Source organism: Artemia franciscana, chromosome 10 (genome assembly GCF_032884065.1).
Source record: "Artemia franciscana chromosome 10, ASM3288406v1, whole genome shotgun sequence".
NCBI lineage: Eukaryota > Metazoa > Arthropoda > Branchiopoda > Anostraca > Artemiidae > Artemia > Artemia franciscana.
The window spans coordinates 10,254,303-10,278,216 of record NC_088872.1 but is presented as its reverse complement, the minus strand read 5'-3'; the positions used below and the strand labels follow the sequence as shown (position 1 = coordinate 10,278,216).

At 35.0% G+C, this 23,914-nt stretch overlaps 1 protein-coding gene across 2 annotated transcripts in view; it reads right to left on the bottom strand.

The window, feature by feature from the left end:
* Positions 1 to 23,687, bottom strand: part of LOC136031766 (ATP-dependent DNA helicase DDX31-like) — a 33,946-nt gene extending 10,259 nt beyond the window's left edge. Inside the window, exons 1-3 of one of the 2 annotated variants that reach the window (XM_065711512.1) lie at positions 23,548 to 23,687; positions 9,641 to 10,126; positions 3,601 to 3,717 (exon numbers count right to left, since the gene is read on the bottom strand). In XM_065711512.1, the coding sequence (XP_065567584.1) occupies positions 3,601 to 3,717; positions 9,641 to 10,126; positions 23,548 to 23,598 (654 nt within the window). In that variant the 5' untranslated portion in view covers positions 23,599 to 23,687. Of the gene's footprint in view, positions 1 to 3,600; positions 3,718 to 9,640; positions 10,127 to 23,487 lie in introns of both variants that reach the window. The other variant, XM_065711513.1, reaches the window with a different exon arrangement.
* Positions 23,688 to 23,914: the final 227 nt, after the last annotated feature.

Sequence of the window (23,914 nt, the reverse complement as noted above, 5' to 3'; positions counted from 1 at the left end):
AGCCTGGATCAAGTACCCCACCAGATACTGTAAAAGTTATTCAGATATTCAAAAGCGATAAGATTAATAGCGGAAATCCTGTCTATTCTCAATTAAGACAAGTAATTTTTATCTACCTTTCGAAGAGTGAGTGTAATTTTTAGGGGACATTTTTTGCATGATTCAAAATCAAGTTGGTTCCTGTGAGGTTGAACACGTCCATAGAGCCGAATCTGGGGGGGGGGGTTCGGTACTACGGCCATAACTTGGGTCCTCTAAATATAAAAAATATCCATCCTGCCGTATTTTAGATTTCAAAACCTAACAAGTCAACGTTTCCACCAAATATAACTATGAAAAGTGGCAATAGATACCTTAACTTTTACAAAGTCTACCTTGTTATGCAGACTATGGTAAAGTGCTACTTTGAAACGATATTTTTTTTTTTTGATTCTTAGAAAGAAAACCAGGAAGGTTATTTACGACTACCATTCGTCTTGTTTTCTGTTAATAGCTAATATAGTTGAAGAATCATTATATTGCGGTCTTTAGTCAACTATTTTAAACAGAAAACAATCAAAATTCCAAGCGTTATTAATAAATTAACACATTATCAAATGACACATGATTTCCAGGTTAGAAGCTAATGTAAGAATACAACAACAAACAGACAACAGCTAATAAATTATGACTTTATCCTTCCCTTTTGTAACAGTTTTCGGTACAAGCTATCAAGATTATTCTAGTAGGCTATCCACAGCAGAATAGCCTTCAGAGTTGTGATTCCCAACATGGGGCGCATGGATCATGGACAGGATGTGCACCCTTCAGCTGACTATACTCTAGACCCTTAGTTAAAAAATCACATTTTTCATGTGAGGTCACATTCATAGGCACTTGAACATCAAAAAAGATACATGACAACATTGCAGTGACGTTACACGATGTATTAAAGGTGTTATCTTGAGACAATATTTTTCATTAGCATAAAATATGCCTAGAGGACGACCAAAAAAAAGATACCAAGTTAACGGCCTTTTAAGGCTCCTTCAAATGAACACGTGCAAAACTTTGAGTAAAAAATTTAAATAACACAAGGGGGCATTGGGATTTTAGAAATTCCTAGGCATGGCCTGAAATCGGTTGGAAACTGTTGCTTAAGAGGCAAAGACATCTTATATTACGTTTGCTCTTGGTACTATATACCAGGCCCCCAAAGCCCTCCCGCGCGCGTAAGTCGTTACGCACCATATTAGTTACGCGCCATTGTAATTGTGTCCCTGTGTCCCACCTGTGAATTTAGATAGACATTTATATGTTTTTAATTACGTAAAACTTGCAAATGGTGATTGCTAATCGAACATTCCCTGTGTCCCCGTCGTCATTTATATATCCCCCCTGTGCCCCCTGGCGTCCCCGTTGTAGTTGTGTCCCTGTGTTCCGGTCGTCATTTATATTTCCTGTGTCCCGGTCGTCATTTGTGTCCCGGTGTCCCAGTCTGTAATTTCTCTTTGAGTGTCCCGGTCGTCATTTATATTCCCTGTGTCCCGGTGTCCCCCTCGTTATTTGTGTCCCGTTGTCCCGGTCTGTAATTTCTCTTTGAGTGTCCTGGTCGTCATTAATATTCCCTGTGTCCATTTATATTCCCTGTGTCCCGGTGTCCTGGTCGAAGCCTTATATACTTATATCTTACGAATATACAACATTCTTCGCTGTCCCATTGTCTGTGCATATAAATAGATTGTCAGGTTTACCGACCCTTGAATATGCAACATATAATGGTCCATGGGAAAAAAATCCGTATTCAGATCTATACCTCATTATTCTAATGATTGCCCTTGAACATTCCCTGTGTCCCGGTCGTCATTTATATATCCCCCCTGTGCCCCCCGGCGTCCCCGTTTTAGTTGTGTCCCTGTGTCCCGGTCGTTATTTACATTCCCTGTGTCCCGGTCGTTATTTGTGTCCCGGTGTCCCAGTCTGTAATTTTCTCTTTGAGTGTCCCAGTCGTCATTTATATCTTCTGTGTCCCGGTGTCCCCGTCTTCATTTGTGTCCCATTGTCCCGATCTGTAATTTCGTGAGTCGACAAACATGACGTCAGTCGACAAACAACTTCATGACGGAATAATGCTCAATCCTCATAAAGTCGACAAACATGACGTCAGTCGACACACAAACATGACGTCAGTCAACAGACACACATACAACTTATTTTTATATATATAGACTAGCTGTTGGGGTGGCGCCCCCAACACCTAGTTGGTGGGGGCGCTTCACGCCCCCCCCCCCGCGCGTAAGTAGTTACGCGCCATTGTAGTTGTGTCCCTGTGTCCCACCTGTGAATATAGATAGATATATATATATATGTTTTTAACTACGTAAAACTTGCGAATATACAACATTCTTCGATGTCCCATTGTCTGTGCATATAAATAGATTGTCAGGTTTACCGACTCTTGAACATGCAACATAAAATTGTCCATGGGAAAAAACAATCCGTATTCAGATCTATACCTCATTATTCTAATGATTGCTCTTGAGCTTTGTTGATGGTGATTGCTAATCGAACATTCCCTGTGTCCCCGTCGTTATTTATATATCCCCCTGTGCCCCCGGCATCCCCGTTGTAGTTGTGTCCCTATGTCCCAGTCGTCATTTACATTCCAAGTATCCCTGTCGTCATTTGTGTCCCAGTGTCCCAGTCTGTAATTTCTCTTTGAGTGTCCAGGTCATCATTTATATTCCCTGTGTCCCGGTCGTCATTTGTATCCCGGTCTGTAATTTATCTTTGAGTGTCCTGGTCGTCATTTATATGTCCCGGTCGTTATTTGTATCCCAGTGTCCCAGTCTGTAATTTCTCTTCGAGTGTCCCGGTCGTCATTTATATTCCCTGTGTCCCGGTTTTTAGTTTTTATTTTTCCCCTTTATTTTTCATTTATTTTCCTTTTTTTAATTTTTTTTCTTTTTCAGTTTTTAGTTTTTTTTAGTTTTTTTATTTTTTTTTATCAGTTTTTAGTTTTTTTTTCTTTTTAGTTTTGTTTGTAGTTTTTACCTTTTTTTAGTTTTTTTTTAGTTTTTTTTCTTTTTTAGTTTTTTAGCTTTTTTAGTTTTTAGCTTTTTTAGTTTTTTTAGTATTTTCTTTTTAGGGTTTTTTTGTAGTTTTTACCTTTTTTTAGATTTTTTTTTCTTTTTTTGTATTAATGCTAAAGCCAAGGTTCGAACCTGGAACCTCTCGGACCTAGAACCTGGAACATTACGCTTTACCAACTCAGCTACTTCGGCTTGAATACATTCGTTTTTGAATTGGTATATGATGAAATAATTCAGACGTCATATGCGGACAGACAGACAAACAAACAACTTATATATATATATATATATATATATATAAATAATACAGTGAGATCCATACCATATCATGTGGTCTTTGCTGCCTTAATGTTCTTCCTAACAGTCACGTTTTTGTTTGGTTTCTTTACTGCATTATTAAAGCGAGTCCAAGAAAGGTGCTTTTTCTATGATAGGCAGAATGTATTTTCTATAAACTCAACCTATAATGCTGGGAATCAACCGAAGCACAGTCCAGGGCTTGCACTGAGCCGTGTAAGGGATAACTCACCTTTGTTAGCTTTTGGAACCAAGAATACGTCTGTAGCACCAGTTCCCTTGTGGGCAAGACAATTAATGCATATACCCCATCACTCCGTTTAATTTTTGGCCTAATCTCTTGCAGCTCCTATAAAAATAATACAATTATTTTACACAAAGAAAAACACGTTTAATCTTTATGGGAAAGATGAACGATAAGAATGTTTTTTCATTGCGGAGAGGAAGGAATACATGTCCGGTCACAGTTTCTCAATTTATCCTGAAACAGGTAATATAAGAAAATAACGATTCCTGAAGACAGTGAATAAAATATTTGTTTTTTATTCCAACCTAAAATACAAATATTATATCACAACCTAAGCAAATATTTCGGTTATCTAACCTACAGCAGCCTTCAGAAAGTATATTGTAAAACAAAATAATCTTACTCGCTCAAAGCCTCAACGATAAAAATAATTTCCTACCTAAACCACATACTAAAATATATTTACCTATATGCAGATTTTGATAGTATCCTAGTATCATTATCTCAAGAAGGTTCAGGCCAAATTGACAAAAAAAAGGTTGTTTATTCATGATGTTCAAACTAATTAAAAATTGGAACAATTCATTATACAATACTTACTCTTTTTGCAGCTAGTCTTTGCATACCTTTCGGATACAGATTAATTTTAATTGGCAAATAAAAATAATCAATTAGATTTTTTTTTTATTTAATTTTTTTAAATAGGGTAAAGTGTGCACTCGCCTAAGTCTCTATTTAAGCATTATCTAATTTCCATTTAATTTCAGTTGTCAGTTGTCATGTCATGCCATTCCTAGTTTATGGCTAATTAAAATTGTCTGGTCAAATGGTACAGTACAGCTGGGGTTATTAAAAATGTAATCTTTTAAGGCTGAATCGAAAGATGTGGAACTACTATCAGAATTCAAAAAATATGTTACATAGAAGACGGCTACTGGTTATATAGCGATTATTATTCGCTTACATTGTATAATTATTGTTTATTCACTGTCTTCAATCACTTCCTGGTTATCTTTTTATATTTTGTATGATGATATGGACTCCCAGAGTTTGCACTGAGCTGCCTCTCGTTTGATATCTTCAAAAAGTATATTAGTAAATTTGTTAATAATTAAGTTGTCCGCAGTTTTTCTTAGAGTTGAATATTTCCGGATTGGGTATGCTGTTTATTTGAGTAGGTGGAATCATGTGCTACTACCCTCTCGACCTTGGATATTTTTTTAGGGGGGATTGTTTAGGTTGGTGACGTAAGTGTATTATGTTAAATATGCTTATTGGATTATTTGTTGCATTTTTTTTTTGTTTCTCTCGTGTTTTTTGCCCTAGTCATGGAGCATTACAGGAAAGACTAAGTTGAAGAGCTTGTTGTAGTTGTGCTGTAGTTAATCAATGTATACGTTGTCAAATTTCTCACTGGGTATGCTATTTATTTGAGTAGGTAGAATCATGTGCTACTCCCCTGCCAAGCTCGGATTTTTTTTAAGGGGGGATTGTTTAGGTTGTTGAAGTAAGTGCATTATGTTAAAAATGTTTATTGGATTACTTTTTGCATTTTTGTTTTGTTTCTCCCCTGTTTTTTTTTTCTTGGCCATGGAGCCTTACGGGGAAGATTAAATTGAAGAGCTTGTTGTAGTTGTGCTGTAGTTAATCAACGTATACGTTGTCAAATTGCTCACCGGGTATGCTGTTTATTTGAGTGGGTAGAATCATGTGCTACTCCCTTCACGAGCTTGGATTTTTTTTTTAAGTGGGGATTGTTTAGGTTGGTGATGTAAGTGCATTATGTTAAAAAATTTATCGGATTATTTGTTGCATTTTTTGTTTTGTTTTCCCTGTTTTTTTTCCTGGCCAGAGAGCCTTCTGGGAGAGACTAAGTTGAAGAGCTTGTTGATGTTGTGCTGTAGTTAACCACAATACGTATACGTTGTCAAATGGCTCATTTATAAATTAATAGTTGCTATTATGTTTGTTACCATGGATTTGTCAATTTTCTCACAATAAATATATGTCTATCTCTCATTATTTTGATCCTGAAAGGAAGAGAGGTGTAGTTCATATCCCATTGTGTGCAATTATGTCAACTGATGCAAAACTAACAGAAACAAAGAAACAAAGTTTTATTTCATGCAATTTATTTGTTAAAAAAGGCCATGAAGTGAGAACAAGACCATGAAACATATCTTTGTAAATATAATAAAACACAAGATTCAGCATATAGATGGGCTATTAAGGGTAATTGTACTCTTAATATTTCCATTCTATTCAATAGTCTGAAGTATTCTATCTCTGAAGAGACCCTCAATTCCCTGTAAATGAAATTACTCAAGCCTAAAAGTAACGAAAGTGGACTAGGCTCTCCTCAATCCACAACTGTTCCCTGAAACTATTATAGAAGCCAAAAATTGCTACTTTGACATTAGACGTTTTTAGAAAAAAAGTTTTTGGCAAATTCGTGGACTAGATGCACCCTAGTCCACTTTCATCATTTCATCATAGGATAGTTTTATTTGGAGTAATATTTTCATTCGGATGGTTTATGTGTATGATAATTAGAATAGTAAATAATTGGATAGTTATCCTAATTAATAATTAAGCACTTTCATTTGGATGATAAAGAGCGTCTCATGTCTCAACAAAGGCATGATTATGCAATTGACTGTAGCTGTAAAAATTTTTCACGCGACTGTGCTTTTTTTGACACATTACATAAATGAAGCCACGTCAAGGCCTTAATCAAAGGGCACAAATGTAGCCTCTAGATTTGACTACATAACTTCGACTGCAGAATTTTCAGTTAACCTAAAGATTCAAGTTTGCTGAAACAGTGGGAAGGATTATATAACTTAGATTGAAACATAGGAAAATCTCTTTGGACATAGACATGCCCTTTTATTCTTTTGATTATTTGTGATTTACCTTAAAGTACCAATTTTAATATTTTCCCTTAACAATACAAATCAGGTCAACAATAAAATCATTCATCTCATATTCTCCCTACCCCCTCTAATGCACTATATAGCGGTTTGAGTCAAACTATCTATTTTGTCAGTTTGCAATATTTTGCACCACACCCCATCCATATATTAAAAACAAATTGCATTTCATATTCAACATAAATAGACCCCGAATAGAATCCAACTACACGTTGAAGAGTTCATAGCCCCCACCATTGTATCTGTCCTTTAGCAGTAGGTTGGATCCTTTTTTCTTCAGCAACAACAAAGCTCTATTCATTGGCTTCTGTGAAGGGAAATAGCCTAATTTCAGGTTGTCTAATTTCAAGAGGAAACCGAACATGATCTATTGGTATTTCGAGAGAATGGGCATCCTTCATTCAAGATTCAGACAAAACGTCCTGTTTGAGCTATTTCCTTTGACCCCCCCCCCTTCCTTGCCCGTGCCAGGGGTTTACAGAAAGAAGGTGAGCAGTCAGCTGTAAGAAAGTGCTAAATCGTCACCAATCTTATTCTGGTGAAAAGCTACAGAGTATAATTGGAAATAAGCTTCGCAATTTGAGGTTCCACTAATTATTTAAAGTTTAATTCTTGGGTTTCAAACAATTGATTTTAAACAATCAATGGATAAATATGTAATAAGACGAGATACGCCATCTACATTTGAAGAAACTGAAAAAAAAACATGATTTACAAAAGTCGATGCTTGAGGCAAGGATTTATTTAATCCAATGATGCATCAGAGTGTGTTATTTCTGTCAAGGCAATGTTCCAAGCCTTCACAGATGGCGTAAATCCATAAATTATAAAAATAAAAATTTCAAACTCTAGAGAAAAGAACAATTTATAGTCATATCTAGTAGGGCTAAATATGGAAAGGGGATCGTCACCTAAGATCATTTTAGATATTCTCATCTTGCCCCTGTTGTTCCTCTGTCAATGCTATGATAGGTCCTGAAGAAGCAAAAAAATGGCAAATTTCAAATGAAACAACATCAAGATGAGCTAATGAATTTTTCACAAATGTTCAAAATGAATCAATAGAAGATCTAAAGTTAAGTGAATCTGTTTCATTTCAGTAGAATGAATTCTAGTCCAATCACTTGGATGTAATATTGTCAGCATGACAAGGTTTTTTAGTTCTGATTCGAGCAAGTACATAGAAGAATAATAAAAAACACGATGTAATAGGATAGAAAATATAAACAATGTAATAAAAACATAACAGAGGCCACGACTAGAAAAAAGTTAATAACGTAATTACCCATTAAAAAAAAAAATTTCAAAATGACAAAATCTAAAATGTTGGAAGAGAAAAAAATTATACTTCAGAGTTCTGGTAATGGGAAAACAGCGACATGAAGCGAAATTTAGAAAAATTGAAGTTCTCACAAGTGAAGCAGACACACTGATTTCATCAGGTATCCATACATAAGATACTATGAGATCAAAGATCTAACAGCTGCATCATTCAATCGGGGAAAACCCTAAATGAATCATCATATTTTGAAAAAGCCAAGTCTTTTACCTTAGAGGTAAGCATGAGCTGCCGAGTTTGAATTTTTGACCAGAATTTGCGAGTTCGAATTTTTGACTACAGATACAGAGTTATCTGTAGAAGTAGTAGTAATAGTAGTATTACCGCCGTTTTTCTTTAGGTTGAAGCTGGTATTTTGATCAATTTATTATGCCGAGTTGAGAATTTGTTTTCGGGATTTTGTCTGCTTTATCTTCTAACTTTTACCAGACAATTAATATTCTATTCATAGTAGATTTTTCTTGCAAGTCTTTGTCGTTCTTACAAACTTATAAATGAAAGTAAGTGGCTTAATTTTAGACATTTAAGATTGGGAGGCTATATCTTAGAAGTTACATTTTACTGGACATGGCTTTAATACCGAATCTTCAAAATTTGGCTTTTATTCCGAAGCTTAAACCTTTATTTAAGAACTATATACCTATCTATTGATTGCTGTCATGACGGTAGAAACAAAAGGTTGTTGTATTTTTTTTCATTCTGACTCCTCAGGGCACATTTACTATTTAACAATTTTATAGTATATAGTATACTATTATATTAAATACTATTATAGTATATACTATTCTATTATATATACTGATACTATTATATTATTTACAAAATTCATCCCCAGCAGTGCGGATTTAACCACAACACAGAAGACTTTTCTATAATCTGCAAAGAAGCGTACACCAAGATCAAGCTATTACTTCCTATTTTTTTCATACTTCATCTGTTACTGAGGAAAAGTTCAAAACAAGGCCTTCTGAATTACATTATTTAAAATAAGATTCATTCAATTCATTAAAATAGTTTTAAAATATAATTCCCTGACAAATATGTTTGTGTTTAAGATGACAAATGGTTGATACTCTTGGCTTATTTGAGTGATGAATTCTCATATTTCAATGACTTGAAGATAAGCTAACAAGGTTGTGACAAAATATTTATAGACAATAAATGATTTTATTAATGAAAACTATGGTCTCTGTCATTCATTTTGAAAAAAAAGAAATTTTAAGGAATTTTATATAACACTTATTAGCATTGAAAGAAAAAACTATTCTAGATTGTATCTTATTCAACATTATATTTTTTTAGTTCAAAATTCAGTTGCTTAATTACTTTCAACTTATATGACTTTACAGAAAAAATGAATAATAAGAAAAAAAGCTGCATTTCCCTGAACCAAACGGTTAGTGATATGCCTTCTTCTGATACTTATCCACATTGTTCTGGCTAAGAGAATTTGGCTGTGTGAAGTCTAAAAGTGACCGAATTTGGGCTTAAGATAATCTCTTTTTTTACTTATCCTGTTTAATATTTTTTAAAGGCTTTATAGAAAGAAATTCTTATTTTTTTATGATTACGAATTACTTAATTAGAAGAATAATACATAGGAAATAGAAGGGGACTACCCTTTATCCCCTTGTAACAGGATCAAACTAATTAACATAATACTCAGTTCCTTCCACTACCTGCATAGGAAACAAAAATTTAAAAAAATATATGTTATTTAAAGCACACTACAAAAGATAACTTTCTGAGTTACCTGGATTATAGGAATAGCATAAACCAAAGTTTTTCCACTTCCAGTTTGACTCTGAATGCAGGCATTGTGTTTTTCAAGCAGCTCTGGAATCGCTTTTGACTGTATTTCAGTCATAACTTCTAAGCCCATATCTTTTTCTAATGTTGATTTAAGATAATCATGGATTGCCAAATCTGAAAATTGGCTTGAAGAGAATAACTTTTCATCAACTTGTGTCACATCTTGGGTCTCCATAATTGGTATCTCTGGATTTTTGTGAAACAGAGAAGAGATAATTGGTTTGTTATTAAATTTTTCAGGAATCCTTTTTGGCTTCTCTTGAGCAAAGGAATCCCTATTAGGCTCATTTTCAGCATGTAAAAGGTTCAAAAAAGAAAAAGATGTTTTTGTATCACAGTTTAAGTTTTTAACCTTTTTTTTCTTTGCAATAATTTTTCCATCATTATCTTTTCTCACATAGACTGGCTTTGAAGCAGCCTTGGCAACCTAAAAATTAAAACAAATAAAGCAATAAACAGGTGGACTACACATTTGCAGCTATAGATATAAACTTAGGGTTGATTCCCGTAGGTCAAAGACTCAACCAATGACAATAACATCAGGCTCACAATAACAGCTTAAAAATTAGCAAAATCATCAACTAAACTTTTATGTCTAAGTTATCATGAAATATCCTCCTCTATAGCACCAAACTAAATACAGTAAGGTTTATAGAAGTAAACTGAGAAGCTTGAAATCATAGGTCTAAAATTAGCCCACATTTCTAAGACTCTAAATAAAAATTCAAGAAGATCTAATCACCTTCCCCATAGTTGCTGGCATTTGACTGTTGCCCATTGTACAGCCAGTTTGACTCTTTCACATAACTCTACTTTCTAAGACAATAAAAACTTTAGCGTAAAGAGCGAAGCGTTGAGGAGAGGACAGCTCTTTTCATATACAGAATAATTTCTATTAATTTTGTTTTTATATTGCTCCTTACTTTCAAATAAAAAAAAACTTTTTTTTTAAATTTAATTTATGAACGTTTTTCCACTAATGGAGATGTTCTAAGCCCAAGTCTTGGAAGACAATAGAGTGAGCTTGTAGGATGATGCAGCTTGTCATACCCAACCATCTTCCACACTCAATCCAAAGTTGCTGTTGTGCGGCACAGCCAACTCTAAATTGCTGGAGAATGGTTCTTGAACCACACCTACCATGTGATCACCATTACCCAGTGGGCTTAAATTGCATCACTCCAGCAATCTCTAGTCTGGATGATTCGTCGATTGACCTTAACACAATGACCAGATCTATCGCCATCATTAACTATTGAGCATGATAGTTCTTGCAACTAATTCGCTCAGAAGTGCGAATTAAGGTAATTATGGTAATAATACAAACTAATGCCAACCTGAAAATTGCAAGCAGGAAACTGGCAATCTGAAAACAGGAATTAGGGAGATATTGGGATGTAATTATTGCAGTAGCAACCACTGTAGTTAGACAGGTTGGCCACCCCTAACAATTTGTCACTATTTCTGGTGATTTTTAACATTGCCTAAACAAAAAATCACTAAATTTTCACACAAATTACTACATTATTGAAGAAAATCACTAAAAAAATCAGAAAATAACTAAAATCTTGTGACTTTTCTGTCATCAGATGGCAACCCTGTTTGAGAGCATTGAATAGGGAATCTAGGTGGCATATTGAATGGTGGTATATTTCTTCTTCTTTTTTTCTATCTATTTCAGTCTTGTAAGCAAAACTAAGAAAAATGAAATTAAAATCATGGCCTTTTTGGTAAAAAATGAATGAAGATTTGAGCTAGAAATATCTTTATATTTGACAAAAAACACAAATATAAATAAAAATGGCCAAGAAAACAAGGGTTTGGTCTTCAAACGTATGTATGTCAATATTTTTACATACACCAATTTGTCTGGACTGCCTCCATGTCATTAATGTTTTCTTGATCATTCATTGCTCTAAGAGGGGAATGAACTAGAAGGGAAGTGATACAAGATCTTTCTGTTTTGTTTTTTTTTTGTTTTTTTTTAAATTTGTTCTCCTGCTAAAAGATGAAATTACCATCCAAACCACCTTTTAAGGCACATTCCCAATATGCTAATAACTAAGGTAGAGCCACTGGTTTCAGCACATAAATGATTCCCTACAATTTTATGTCTGTAAATTAAATTATGCTCTTATATGGTTTTGGAAATTATAATAACACTAAAAATGTCAGTTATCAGACTTATCATAGCTTGGAAACATCACCATTTTTGTTTTCATCATTTGTTGGAAAAAAAGCCTGAGATAGATACCATTCAGGATTGCAATTTTTTCTGTATACACATTGCTTATTTACATATGTTGTTTTCACTCCAGAAAATTATCATATAGTGGCTAAGATGATTGTGAATTGCAGAATTATATCAAATTCTGTTTTTGTGTTTTGATTGGTAACAAAAAAATAGAAACTACACTGAGAGGGATGATGCACAATCCAATTCCACTGAAAGACAACACTTCTATTGATAGATATTTTATCAATTTCACCATTGCTTTCCAGATAAATTATAAATCACATTTATATTAATTGAAAAAACACGCTTAGGAGTCACATGCTGAATTTTGAAGAAAGCTGTAGCAAGTTTGCAAATTTTGATATTTAGCTGAAGAATGCAAATTTGCGTGCACTGAAATTTCTCAATGGTAGCAAAACCTATGCGCAAGAACTAAATAAATAACTGACTATCAAAAAGGACTGTGTTCAGAAATTAATTATTTCTGTAAATAAACATAGGGTTAGTGCATCTTATTTTTCTTCCTTCCAGTTCTTCGTGCTTCTTATAACACATAATGATTTGTTAGCGCTTTTCCGATTTATTCATGCCAATAATAGAAGTTCAACAAGAACGAGGGGATAGAAACCTATCTTTTGTTATAAAAGGCAATTTGTGATTTTTCAGCATTGTGCCTGTGATTTTCAAAGTGTTATTTTTTTAAAATAAATTAAATACATAATCCAAATGGCATTATTCTCCAAATTGCAACTAAAGCTTCCTAAGATATACCCCAAAAACTAACTTAAGGCCATTATTTATGAGTTAGCTATTGAAACCACCTTGCTTTTGATCTGATATTCATGACTAGCAGAAAGTAACAAGGCGATTCTTAATCATTAATAGCCATCTTGTCCAAGAAGTTACTAACAAATGACACTGTCACATCTTATCTTCAACTAGACATCCAGTGGAAGACTAGAGCCTATTCATTGAATCTCTTTCAGATGAGAGTCCATATATATATACAGGCCAACCAGTTTTTTGTCAACATAATTGTGTCCAATTAGAAATCATTGACAGATGAATTGGTAACAGCCCCTACCATCAATCCCTCCAAATCTGGAATCACATGATTAACCTTTTTGCTGGACATTGTGATTTTAGGTAACTATTACAAATTAAATGTACCCTGCCATTATCTGTAGAAGAAGGCAAGAATTATTTAACTCGGAAAGCAAATCCAGGCCATTAGTAGGAACAGTTTCATCATCAAATTTTTATTTTTATGCTCATGACTTCAATAAACGTTCTAATTTTGACTTTCCTTGCTTGTTTTGGAATAAAAAAATTCAAGATAGGAACAGTAATTTTGAAAATCTTGCAAAATCAAAATGAGATTCAGTTCCTCATGCTGGGCTAGATTTTGAGTTCTTATCTTGAGATCAATTACCTTGAACTGACAATTAGGCTGTAATTCCTGAGATAAACACAAGGAATCGCTACCCTTTGGGTAGGTAAATGAGTGACCTTTATTTTCATAAGCTATGTGATATGATCATGAGCTTAGTGATTCTATTTTGCCATTTATCTGGGATGTTTTTTGTAGCATAGTCCATGGAACAGGAAAGCAAAATGAATCATAATATTACTACAACTAAATCTAAAAGAAAAAAGGGGAATCATTTGTGGAAAAGGTATTTAGAACAAGCAATTTCTGAGTAGTGTTTCATTTAGTTTTTGGACATGATTAGTCTATAATTATAATCCTAGGTTAACTTAAAACTGCCAGTTCAACTTTACTCTTGCAAATGCAACCAAACTCCTAATGGGTCAGATATAACACTTGGTCTTATACATAAGTTAGCTAATTTGTTATTTTTGCTTCAATATATTTTTGTATAATAAGAAAACCAAGATATGTTTTAATCCCCCTTAGAATTTAAAATACCTTTTTTAGTATTTTCATTGAAAAAAAATTAAACAGACAGCAAAATCACTCCTCTCACAGACTTTGAAAAATACCCCTCCCCCTACATCCTCCCTAATTTTTGTGAAATGGTGTTGCTATCTGTCCCTATCTGAAAACTCTATTAGCCTACAATTAACCTTGCTCAACACCTTTGCCAAAACAGCATCAAATCCCTAAACTAGCTAGGCATAATTTTCCACCTCAAAAATACACATAAACATTAACATAATCTGGATTCACTGAAGTGATATTCAATTGCCTTCTTTCAACTTTTAGTATTCTTTTATTGGAACATATGGGTTTTTGAGTCAAAACCATTTAGCCCCTTCCCTTTTCTCTGTCTCACGAGGGCAATTTGTAACATGCCATGACTTAGCAGCAGAAAAGTGCCAGCAAAAAAAACAAACATGCAAAACTGGCCAAAGACAGGCTAGCAAAAATTATACCACTTAGTTGCAAATAAAAAGTCAAAAGGCTAGTTTTTGAAAATCAACCATGCTTTTATGTATAAACCCACATTAACAATAGACCTCCATCATTATTTTGCAAGATTTGCAAAAAATTACAATTTATTTTTAAAATAAATTTGCAAGTTTTCCAACTTAAAAGGTCCTATGACCTTGAGTGTTGGTCTCTTACAATTTGCTTCAATTTATGTATTGTAGAAGGTAATTGGATTCAAATTCAGTGCAATATTCTTTGTTAGGGTTTGGCAAAAATAAACTGAGGGTGGTAGTTTGTGGTGCTATGGGCACGCTATCAAATTATTATTTATGTTGGCATATTACAGTAAAATAGGCAAAGGTAAACAGTTAATTTTTTATATTGTAGAATCTGTAATATGAGAATGAAGGGTTGAGGCAGATTGCATTGGGAGAGGGGGGGGGGTACAGCCATCCTGAGCATTAGCACACCCTTTCTATTTACCTTCCATAGGTTTTTCAAGTACCCATTCAGAGCTGGGTCAACTCTGGCTAACCTTACAGAGTCCAACAACTGACCCCTGTCACAAATCAAACAACTGGTAACACCAGTAATCAAACCCTTGTCCTTTGGACAAAGGATTCCAGATCCAGTGCACCATCCACTTGGCTAGGAAAGCTCTTGGACAGTGGTTTAGGACAGCACTTAGGCCAAAATGAAGCTTGCAGGAATGAGTAAACAGAATAAACAATCTCCCTTGAAGATATTTTGGAGTGTCTATCTCCATCCCCACCCCTCTTCTAATAGGACTGGTCTTTGACAATCTTTGTTTTATAGAGTTCAATCTTGGGAAATAGGTCTACTGCTCAAATGAAGCCAGTATTTTGAGCTTGGCATGTTTGCTCAGTTCATACTTCTAAGATATTGCAACAACCAAAACAAGACCCATGAAAATCGGATTAAAAACAAATTACAGTAAAACCTTTTTGTCAAAATTTAGGTGGTAATAGAGGCTTCTTCAATGTAATGTTATCAGCCCCAGATATTTTAAAGGGTTGAGAATAGTAGCTTGACAACACCATACCTCCCTAGGTACATTTAAAGCCTTGGATTCATTCTTGAAAGTTTTATTTGCCTAATACAACTATTTCTCAAACTAGGAAGAAGTCTCTCAACTAGAATATTACCAAGAAAACCTGCATGTTGAGGCCATTTGGTCCAGCACAAATTCTACAGAATATTTTGGAGTGAAGCTGGAAAAATTTGGGTTGTCATTTGTTATATGGGCCAAATATAATCTTTATTGAGAGACAAAGCTCTACTGAGAAATATCTTTGGGAGATGAGTGTCCTACTTTGCTTGTCAATATTTAGGATTTTGTTTCTAGCCATGTCATCTATACAATGGTAACTCAAAATACCTGAGTGGCTGGGAATATAGCAGAGGTATATCTTTATACCATTAGAAGCAAGTTAGTGATAGAAAACAAAAAGTATACATGTCTAATGTACAAAATGAGGTCAAATCTAGGAGTTCAAGGCTTGATATTGAGTCTGAATAAATTAAAATATTGTCATTACTAGAAAAATCATATTTATAAACAATGTCAAATGGAATTGAACTGGAGTTATTACAGAGGATTACCCTAGCCTAACCTGAAAACTTTATGAGCCTTTGTGCTGAGTTGTCTTTTCATACTCTTTCCAAATATACTGATTGCTTCCTTTGCACATTTTTGTTTTCTACTCACAAGGAACCCTCAAAGTGACCCTTTCTTACTCATTGGAAAAGTAAATAAGAATTCTAAATAGGGGCTTTTGTCTATCTTAGAAAGTAGCTGAGCTAGGGGAATAAAACTTAAGAATAGACCTAGATTCTCATTAGCCCTCTAGGAAGATCTTTTGAAGACCCTATCTCAGCCCCTTTCTCTCAAAACAGCATTAGCCTTTTTATAATCTTTGTGTTATAAAATTGAAACCTTTAGAAATGGATCTACTGCTGAATTGACCCAAAAGAGAAGTACTGTGAGCCCTCCCTACATCTTTGCTTAATTCCAGCTTATAATGTTTTAAAAAATTGTAAACCTATTACTCTAAAATAGGGAACTAACATTTATCTCTCACTTGACAAGGAGTGGAGCAATAAGGAATGGGGCCTGGAATGAGACACCTTGGGGTCTCAGACCAGAGCATAAATCCTAGTCAATCAAACCAACTTAATATTCAAAACAATTCCAAATCAATCCACATGGCAATTTTTGAAGAAATGCTGAGTAATATAACATGATGGAAAATCCTTCAATTGCTTCAAGTTGCAATTTAAGGTATTTAAGGTATGGCTAAAAATATAACTGAAATAACAGAATTACATTTCCAAAACTATAGCCAATGAAAAAGCAACTAAATGCCTAAAATAAAATAAAAAACGTTTTTTTACAAACTTTGATAGGTATAGACCATGCCATTCATGGAATCTCCAATGCCCTAGAAATATGGAAAGGGCAGATATAGTACCTTGACAACAAAATTCCTTACTGAAAATTTTGTTCAACTAACTCAACTACCTTCAAAGGTAGCAAGAAGGCTATCAAATAGAACTTTACCACACTCGCTGTTACGCCTAAAGGTCGTAACTGACATTTTTGGCGAAACTGAGTTAATCTGTATTTTAGACTCCTAGGATATTGTGGTACAAGTTTGCGACCACAGGGAGACATAACATCCACTTGTTGCCGAAATGGCCAACCCCAGCCTGGATGTATCTGCAAAACGCTGTTATGCCTAAAGGTCGTAACTAAGTTTCATCAGTTATTTGTCAGTTATGCAATTACGAAATCTGGAGGTTGGGAAATACAAAGTCATAGTTCGGAAAGTTACGGGGCTAAACCTGATCAGACTACGTATCTGGAGGCAAGAGACTTCCACATTTTCCAGTTTTTTGAAAGGTTGATCTAAGAAAAAATGCGCCTGAAACCTTCCTCCTAAGAGGACTTATATACTTACAGTCAGGGAACTTATAATTCTATTTCACTTGAAAATTGTCAGACCCTATGCTTTAAACCATATATCTTGATTGACCAAATGCCAACCCTTTGCTTTAAACCACATACATTGAATCAGGCTGAATCAGGATTCAAGGTATGTGGTTAAAAGCAAAGGGTTGACATTTGGCCAATCAAGGTACATGGTTAAAAGCATTGGGTTATACTGTTCCACATCACTTGAAAATGGTCTAACACTATGCTGTAAACCATATACCCTGATTGACCAAATGCCAACCCTTTACTTTAAGCCACATACCTTGAATCAGGCTAAATTAGGATTCAAATTGTGTGGTTTAAACCAAAGGGTTGGCATTTGGTCAATCAAGGTATATGGTTTAAAGCATAGGCTTAGAATATTTTCAAGTGATATGGAATTGCAAGTTTCCCTGACTGGAATAGTTAGGCCTATCCGTATTTTGTTTTATAATTTTTGAGCAGCAACCTGATTGGAGTCTTGTAGTCCAGTTTTGATTTATCTTCTTTCCAGCATTACCTTGTTGAAGAACTTTGAATGAAACAGAACTCTCTTTCAAGCAGCAGAATGCCAAAGAGGACTGCACTTTCAGAGGAATAGCTTTGGAGGCTCATAGAAGATGACAATAACGAAGATTTGTCATCTGATTCAGATGGTGATCCCAAAGACAAGAATTGAGTGCCAGACAAGGATGGCTCAAGCTCAGACAGTGACGGGAAACTCCCAATCAGGAACGTTTTATTGAAGTAGACATTAGCAACTGTTCCAGAAGTGACTGCCACAGAACTGGATGTTGTTAATGATCAGGCATCAGTTGAAAGAAGAAACATAGAAAAACATCCCAAAAGAAAGAAAGAGACATATATTGACAGAAAAAAGAAACATGCTGCCGGACAAAAATACACAGCACAGAAAACACAAAAAGCTCTTCAAGCAAAAGAACTAAAGAAATTTAGTCCTGTGGTGGCACAGTGGATTTGACCTTAGCTTGGTAATACAGGACCCAGAGATCAAATCACGCTGCAAGAATGCACTGCAGGGCTGACACAGGGACCATAGTAGTCAAGAAGCGTCGTTAATTCTTAAATAAATAAATAACTAAAGAAATTTAGTTGCAAATGCAAACTCGGGTGCAAAACTATTGATCAAGATGCTTGAAAAGCTATATTCAAAAGCCTCTGGCTGCTAGGCAAGGAGTTATGTTCCATGGAGTCACAGAGACAGTTAGTTTTGAAGTGTGTGATGAAGAAGCCAGTTGGTCAGAGAACAACAGTGCCAGCAGTTCTTGACGGCAAAACTCACTCTGTTACACATTAGAAGTGAATAGTACGTGTAAAAAAGTCTGCAAGAAGATTTTCTTGGCAACTCTGGGACTTGGTGAAAAGTTTGTTGCTGGATGTGTCAAGAAAAAAAAAAAAAAAAAAATACTGGAACCGCTGGCAGAGATAGAAGAAACATGTTGAGTCCCAAGAATCTAGTCTCTAAGAGACTAGTGGATGATCAGTTATCTTATGCTAGAGATGACATTAGCAGTTTTCCTGCAGTCAAGTCGTACAATTGTTGGGCAAATTCTATGAAACTCTATCTAAACTCTGAACTTAACCAGTCCAAAATGTATAAAATCCACACTGATACCTGCTTGAGCAACCAACGAGTACATGTGAGTAAAAGTATGTACAGAAAATGTTTCAAATTGTTGAACTTATCTTTCCAAACTCCCAAAAAGGATCAATGCCATACATGCACTCAATACTACTTACTTATTGAAGGAGAAAGAGAATGCGGCTGAGTCACTTCAGCAGCACCAGTCAAGAGCAAAGCATCCTAGTGAAGTTAAAAATGCAATAAAAGATGGTATTCTGCACAATGAGAAAGGACTGGAGGGTGCTATGTTGCTGAATATGGACTTACAAAGAGACCTTGAAACTCTCAGAGCAGAGACCAGTCCTATCTGTTACAAAAGAAAACTAGCAGTTTATAACATGACAATTTTCAATTTGGTAACCAAAGAGGCTCATTGCCACCTTTGGGAACAGACAAAAGGCCAAAGGGGCCTCAATGAAGTCATTATGCTGATTTATAACATTCTGAAAGACAAGAAAATATATTTTGTTACTGGTGGCTGCTGTGGGCAGTTCAAAAACCAATTTGTTGCCTCCATGTTTTTATATGCTGTTTGGACACTGCATCACGTCCAAGAAATAAATCATATATTTCTTGAAAGTGGCCATTCTCAGCAGGAAGGGGACAGCATGCACTCATGTATCAAAATAGCAGCCAAAAACTTACCTGTGTTTTCTATCGAAAACTGGAGAACCATCTGCCTAATAGCCAGAACTAACACTGAGCCATATAAGGTGCACGTGATTGATGACTAGTTTTTGGCTGGACTTCAAGCAAACTGCTGACACTATCTTGAGAAACAGAAAATGGGCCTACAGGGCCAATGGGGAAAGTCTGCAAGTGAAATGGAATTTGATGAAGTGGCTCAACTACTCAATTGAGCAGCCAACCAAGATCAATTTCAGGTACAACTAAAACTCTGAATTTTCAGTCATAAAAGTGAATGAATCGCAATGTAGAATGACACCCAATGAAAACTCCTTGCAGCTTGTCAGAGCATACAAGGGACCAATTCCTTTTCCTCCAGCAAAATACAAAGATCTGATTGACTTATGCTATACTCTTGTAATACCCAGGACTTTCCATGAGTACTATGCTGCTCTTCCTTCATTGGAACTGGCCAGGGACACCTTGGATGAGTTAGATGTTAAAGAAGAGGATCCAGAAGATTTTTAAGTGTGTCTGTTCCAGATTGAGTTCCTTTTATTCTGTTAGCTGAATAACAATAAAAAAACTTTAATCCTGTTGCACTTTATATGTTTGTATTAAAACTCTTGTGTGACATCAGGCTAAAATTTCTGTTACAAGTAGATGTTGTATCTGCCTTGTAGGCCAATTGGTTTAACTTAGCAAAAACCTCTGTTAACCAGTGGAAAGCCCATATTTTAAATACTCAAAGTTTGACTGAACATACATTTCCCTGCTGATTATACCTTTCGAACAGCTTAGCAAACAGTTTTTGTCAAATATCTCAGAAGTGTGAAAATGTCAGTTATGACCTTTAGGCATAACAGCAACAACATGACAACTAGATATTCTGCAAACTACCTTAAAACAATCATAAATAGCTACTTAACTAATTAGTATAAGTGTACTACTTTCCTTTACCCCTCCCCCCTCCTAATAGACAACTATACAATCCACTATACATACTCAGCCTTAATTTTTTAATAGTATAACTAGTAGAAATGTCTTAGATGGCATTTTGCAGGATTCCAGCTCCACAAGATTGTCAGAATTATGACCAGGAAAATAGAAAAAATTACAAAATAATGAATCTAATGGACTGGCAAATAACAAGAAACACAGTGTTGCTTTAAGAATCTGTTTAAGTGTCCAAAATAAAATCTGCAAAGAAAGTGATTATTAGCCTTAGACAGAGCATTAAAAGATGCAATTAGTGGTGTGTTCTTATTCTGCCTAGCTAGGGTAAAATTCTCAGAAGTTGGATAGCAAATGTACACCAATAGTTCAACCACTGGAAAATTTTTATAATGCCACCTTCTTCTTCTTCTTATTCAGCAGACAGGCTTTTCAGTCGATACTATTTAGCCCTTTTCCTTTTGGCTCACTCTGTGGGATAGACAGAGCTATTGAGCTGGTTTGTCTTATATGATTTGTATCTGCTCAGATTTCTTGAAGTATATCTTTTGATACCAGCAGTTGAGTTATAAGAGAATATATATTGAGCTCTGTGCTCTGCAGAAAGTATGGTCAGCAAGACTCTTGGCTGTTAGTGGAATTTTGTGGTGTTTGAAGCATTCTAACATTTTACATTGCAGGGTATACTGTGCAGACATCAGCATGTTACATTCAAATAGGTCACAATAGCAATGATCTATTGTTTCATTCTTAAGATTATGTGACCTGCAAAGGGGGGATGAGGGAACTTTGCCACTTGAATTAGGGATCTGATATGAAAATGCCTGAAAATTCAGCCCATTTGAACCTGACCAAATTCTATGATAAATCTTGGAAAGGTGCTTACTTGGGAAAGGTGATAGGGTAGAATTCTTATTATTTAGCAGTAGCAGTACCTATATAGCAGATTATTTCACCACAAAATTTTTCTAGATTTTCTAAAGTAATCAGCATGAATATTTTAACCATATGCAACAGTAACAATTCTAAATCTATTGATAGTGAATAAAGGATCCTAATCACACACACACATACATATGCTTTAAGCTTGAGCATAAACTTGGAAAATACTACTCAGTCTTAAACATGGGACCTTTAATCTAAAACAAAATATACAGGTTATAGACAAAGTCTAGTATGGGTACATTTAATCTAAGAGAAGTGTTGTGAAGCAATGGCGTGATTTTATCACACTCCTGGGGAGGGGAGTTGGAGGCAATTGTCCCAAATCAAGTAAAAATGACAGTGAAAACTTAAAATGAAAAACACAGTACAATAAAGGCAAAATATGCTAAAGAAATCCAACCAGCTTATGTGAATGCTTTAATCATGTAGGCATATTTTAATTATGGCTGGGGGGGGGGGTAGTTGCCCCCTGTCCTATAGCATATTATACCCCTATTTTGAAGCAGAATAATTATGTTAAAATTTGGGTAAAATTCTAGTTAATTGACTTCTTGCTATCTCAGAAAGGGTTTAGGTTAGGAAAGTGAAACTTTCAGGGATGAATATACAGACTAAAGTATGTCCTGGGAAGGTATTTTGAAGCAACTACATCCACTCCTTCTCCCTCTAGAGAGCCCTAACCTTTGATGACCTTTAAAAATATGTGTGTTATAAAAGTGAAACCTTGCAAAATAGATCTTCTGCTTAATTGAAGTACAACAAAATTGTTTAGAGCTTCATAGCTTTACTCAATTACATTTTAAGAAGTTTTAATGATATGCAAATACATTTCCTAAATTTTGAAAAAAACATTGATATGGCTAAAAATTCTACTTGAATAACAGGAATTGCATTTTCAGAACTAAAGGCAGAGAAAAAGCAACTAGTAACTGAAAATTAAGGTAAAATGTTGTTTTGTCAAAATTTCAATAGGTATAGACTTGTCATGTAGACAAATTTCAGGGCCCTCTAGAGGGAGAAGGAGTAGAGGTGGGTACTTTAAAATACCTTCCTGGGACATACTTAGCCTGTAGACCCGTCCCTGAAAGTTTCATTTTCCTAACCTAAACCCTTTCCAAGATAGCAAGAAGTCAATTAACTAGAATTTTACCCTACAACTGACTAGGATATGAGGTTAACTTTTGTTTATGCTTAAATTTAAGAAAAAAAAAATCTATATTATAGTCAGTAAGTCTTAGTTATCTAAAACTATCCATAGGCATCATATCTAAGATTAGGAGCTTCCTGCCAATTTGTCTGTATGATATACTTAAATCAAACTACCTAGGTACTAGAGTAACACCCTTAGCCTAGGCTAGTACATGTAAAGTTTCTAATCTCAGGAATATATAATGGTTAAATGTAGAGGCCTATTTGTCATAAACATGGACCATGGATTCCTCATCTTGTGTAAGATACTTATAGGTTCAGACAGTTGAGATTGGCTGACTGTAATCTTTGAAACCTTTGCTTTTCAACAAGTTACCCCTGTAGCCTAACCAATTTATATATAACTATTCTGGTTTGTGACACTAGTCTTGGAATAAACTTATCAGTATGGACTAAGTAGTTTTGGTCAAAGTGTAGAATAGGGGCTATTGAAAAGGGAAACATGTTAAGTAACAGTTCTTACTTCAGAACATGCAGAATAACTGTACAGTAGCTAACAAAATTCAACTATAGTTCCACCATATTTTACCCCCTATCCTGCATAAAAAGCAAATACATATAACCCTTAATTATACATTTCCAATACATTTCACCACCTGTCACTCTTGTTTTGTCTCAATGGATTTAATTTATGGGTATATGGGATAAAACAAGAGACTCACATACCTAGAGAATCTACAGTCATTTAATAGTCTAAATGGTGTTTAGCTGTCTGACTAGTCAAGCCTGCTATGTATCTTGCCCCTACCCTAAGCTTTAATTAAACTCGAAATGTAGCCTACCCCATTAATAAGGCCAAGTTAAGGGGCACAATTTCCATAAAAAATTCCATATAAACAAACATCAGAATGATCAGGCTTCAAAGACATAATATTCAACTGCAAATTATCCATTTTTTTCTCTCTTGTAATTCACACTTGGACTTGTTGTACTCCAGTCAAACTTTCTGCGGTAATTTCTTTTACTTCTTGTTCGGTACTTCCGAAAACTGCCAATACTTACTACAAATACTAACTTTCTTATTCAAATGTGACTTAGCAGGGACAAAAAACACCAATTTCCGACGAAAAACCTAGAAAATTACCTATTTTATAGGAATTGATAGTGGCCGGCCACCCACCAAAACACCCATAAGTTTTTTCTCTGAATACAGCTCTTTAATTTGGCAGAAAAAGGCAGCCAATTTTGACTACTATTATTTATTTTGGC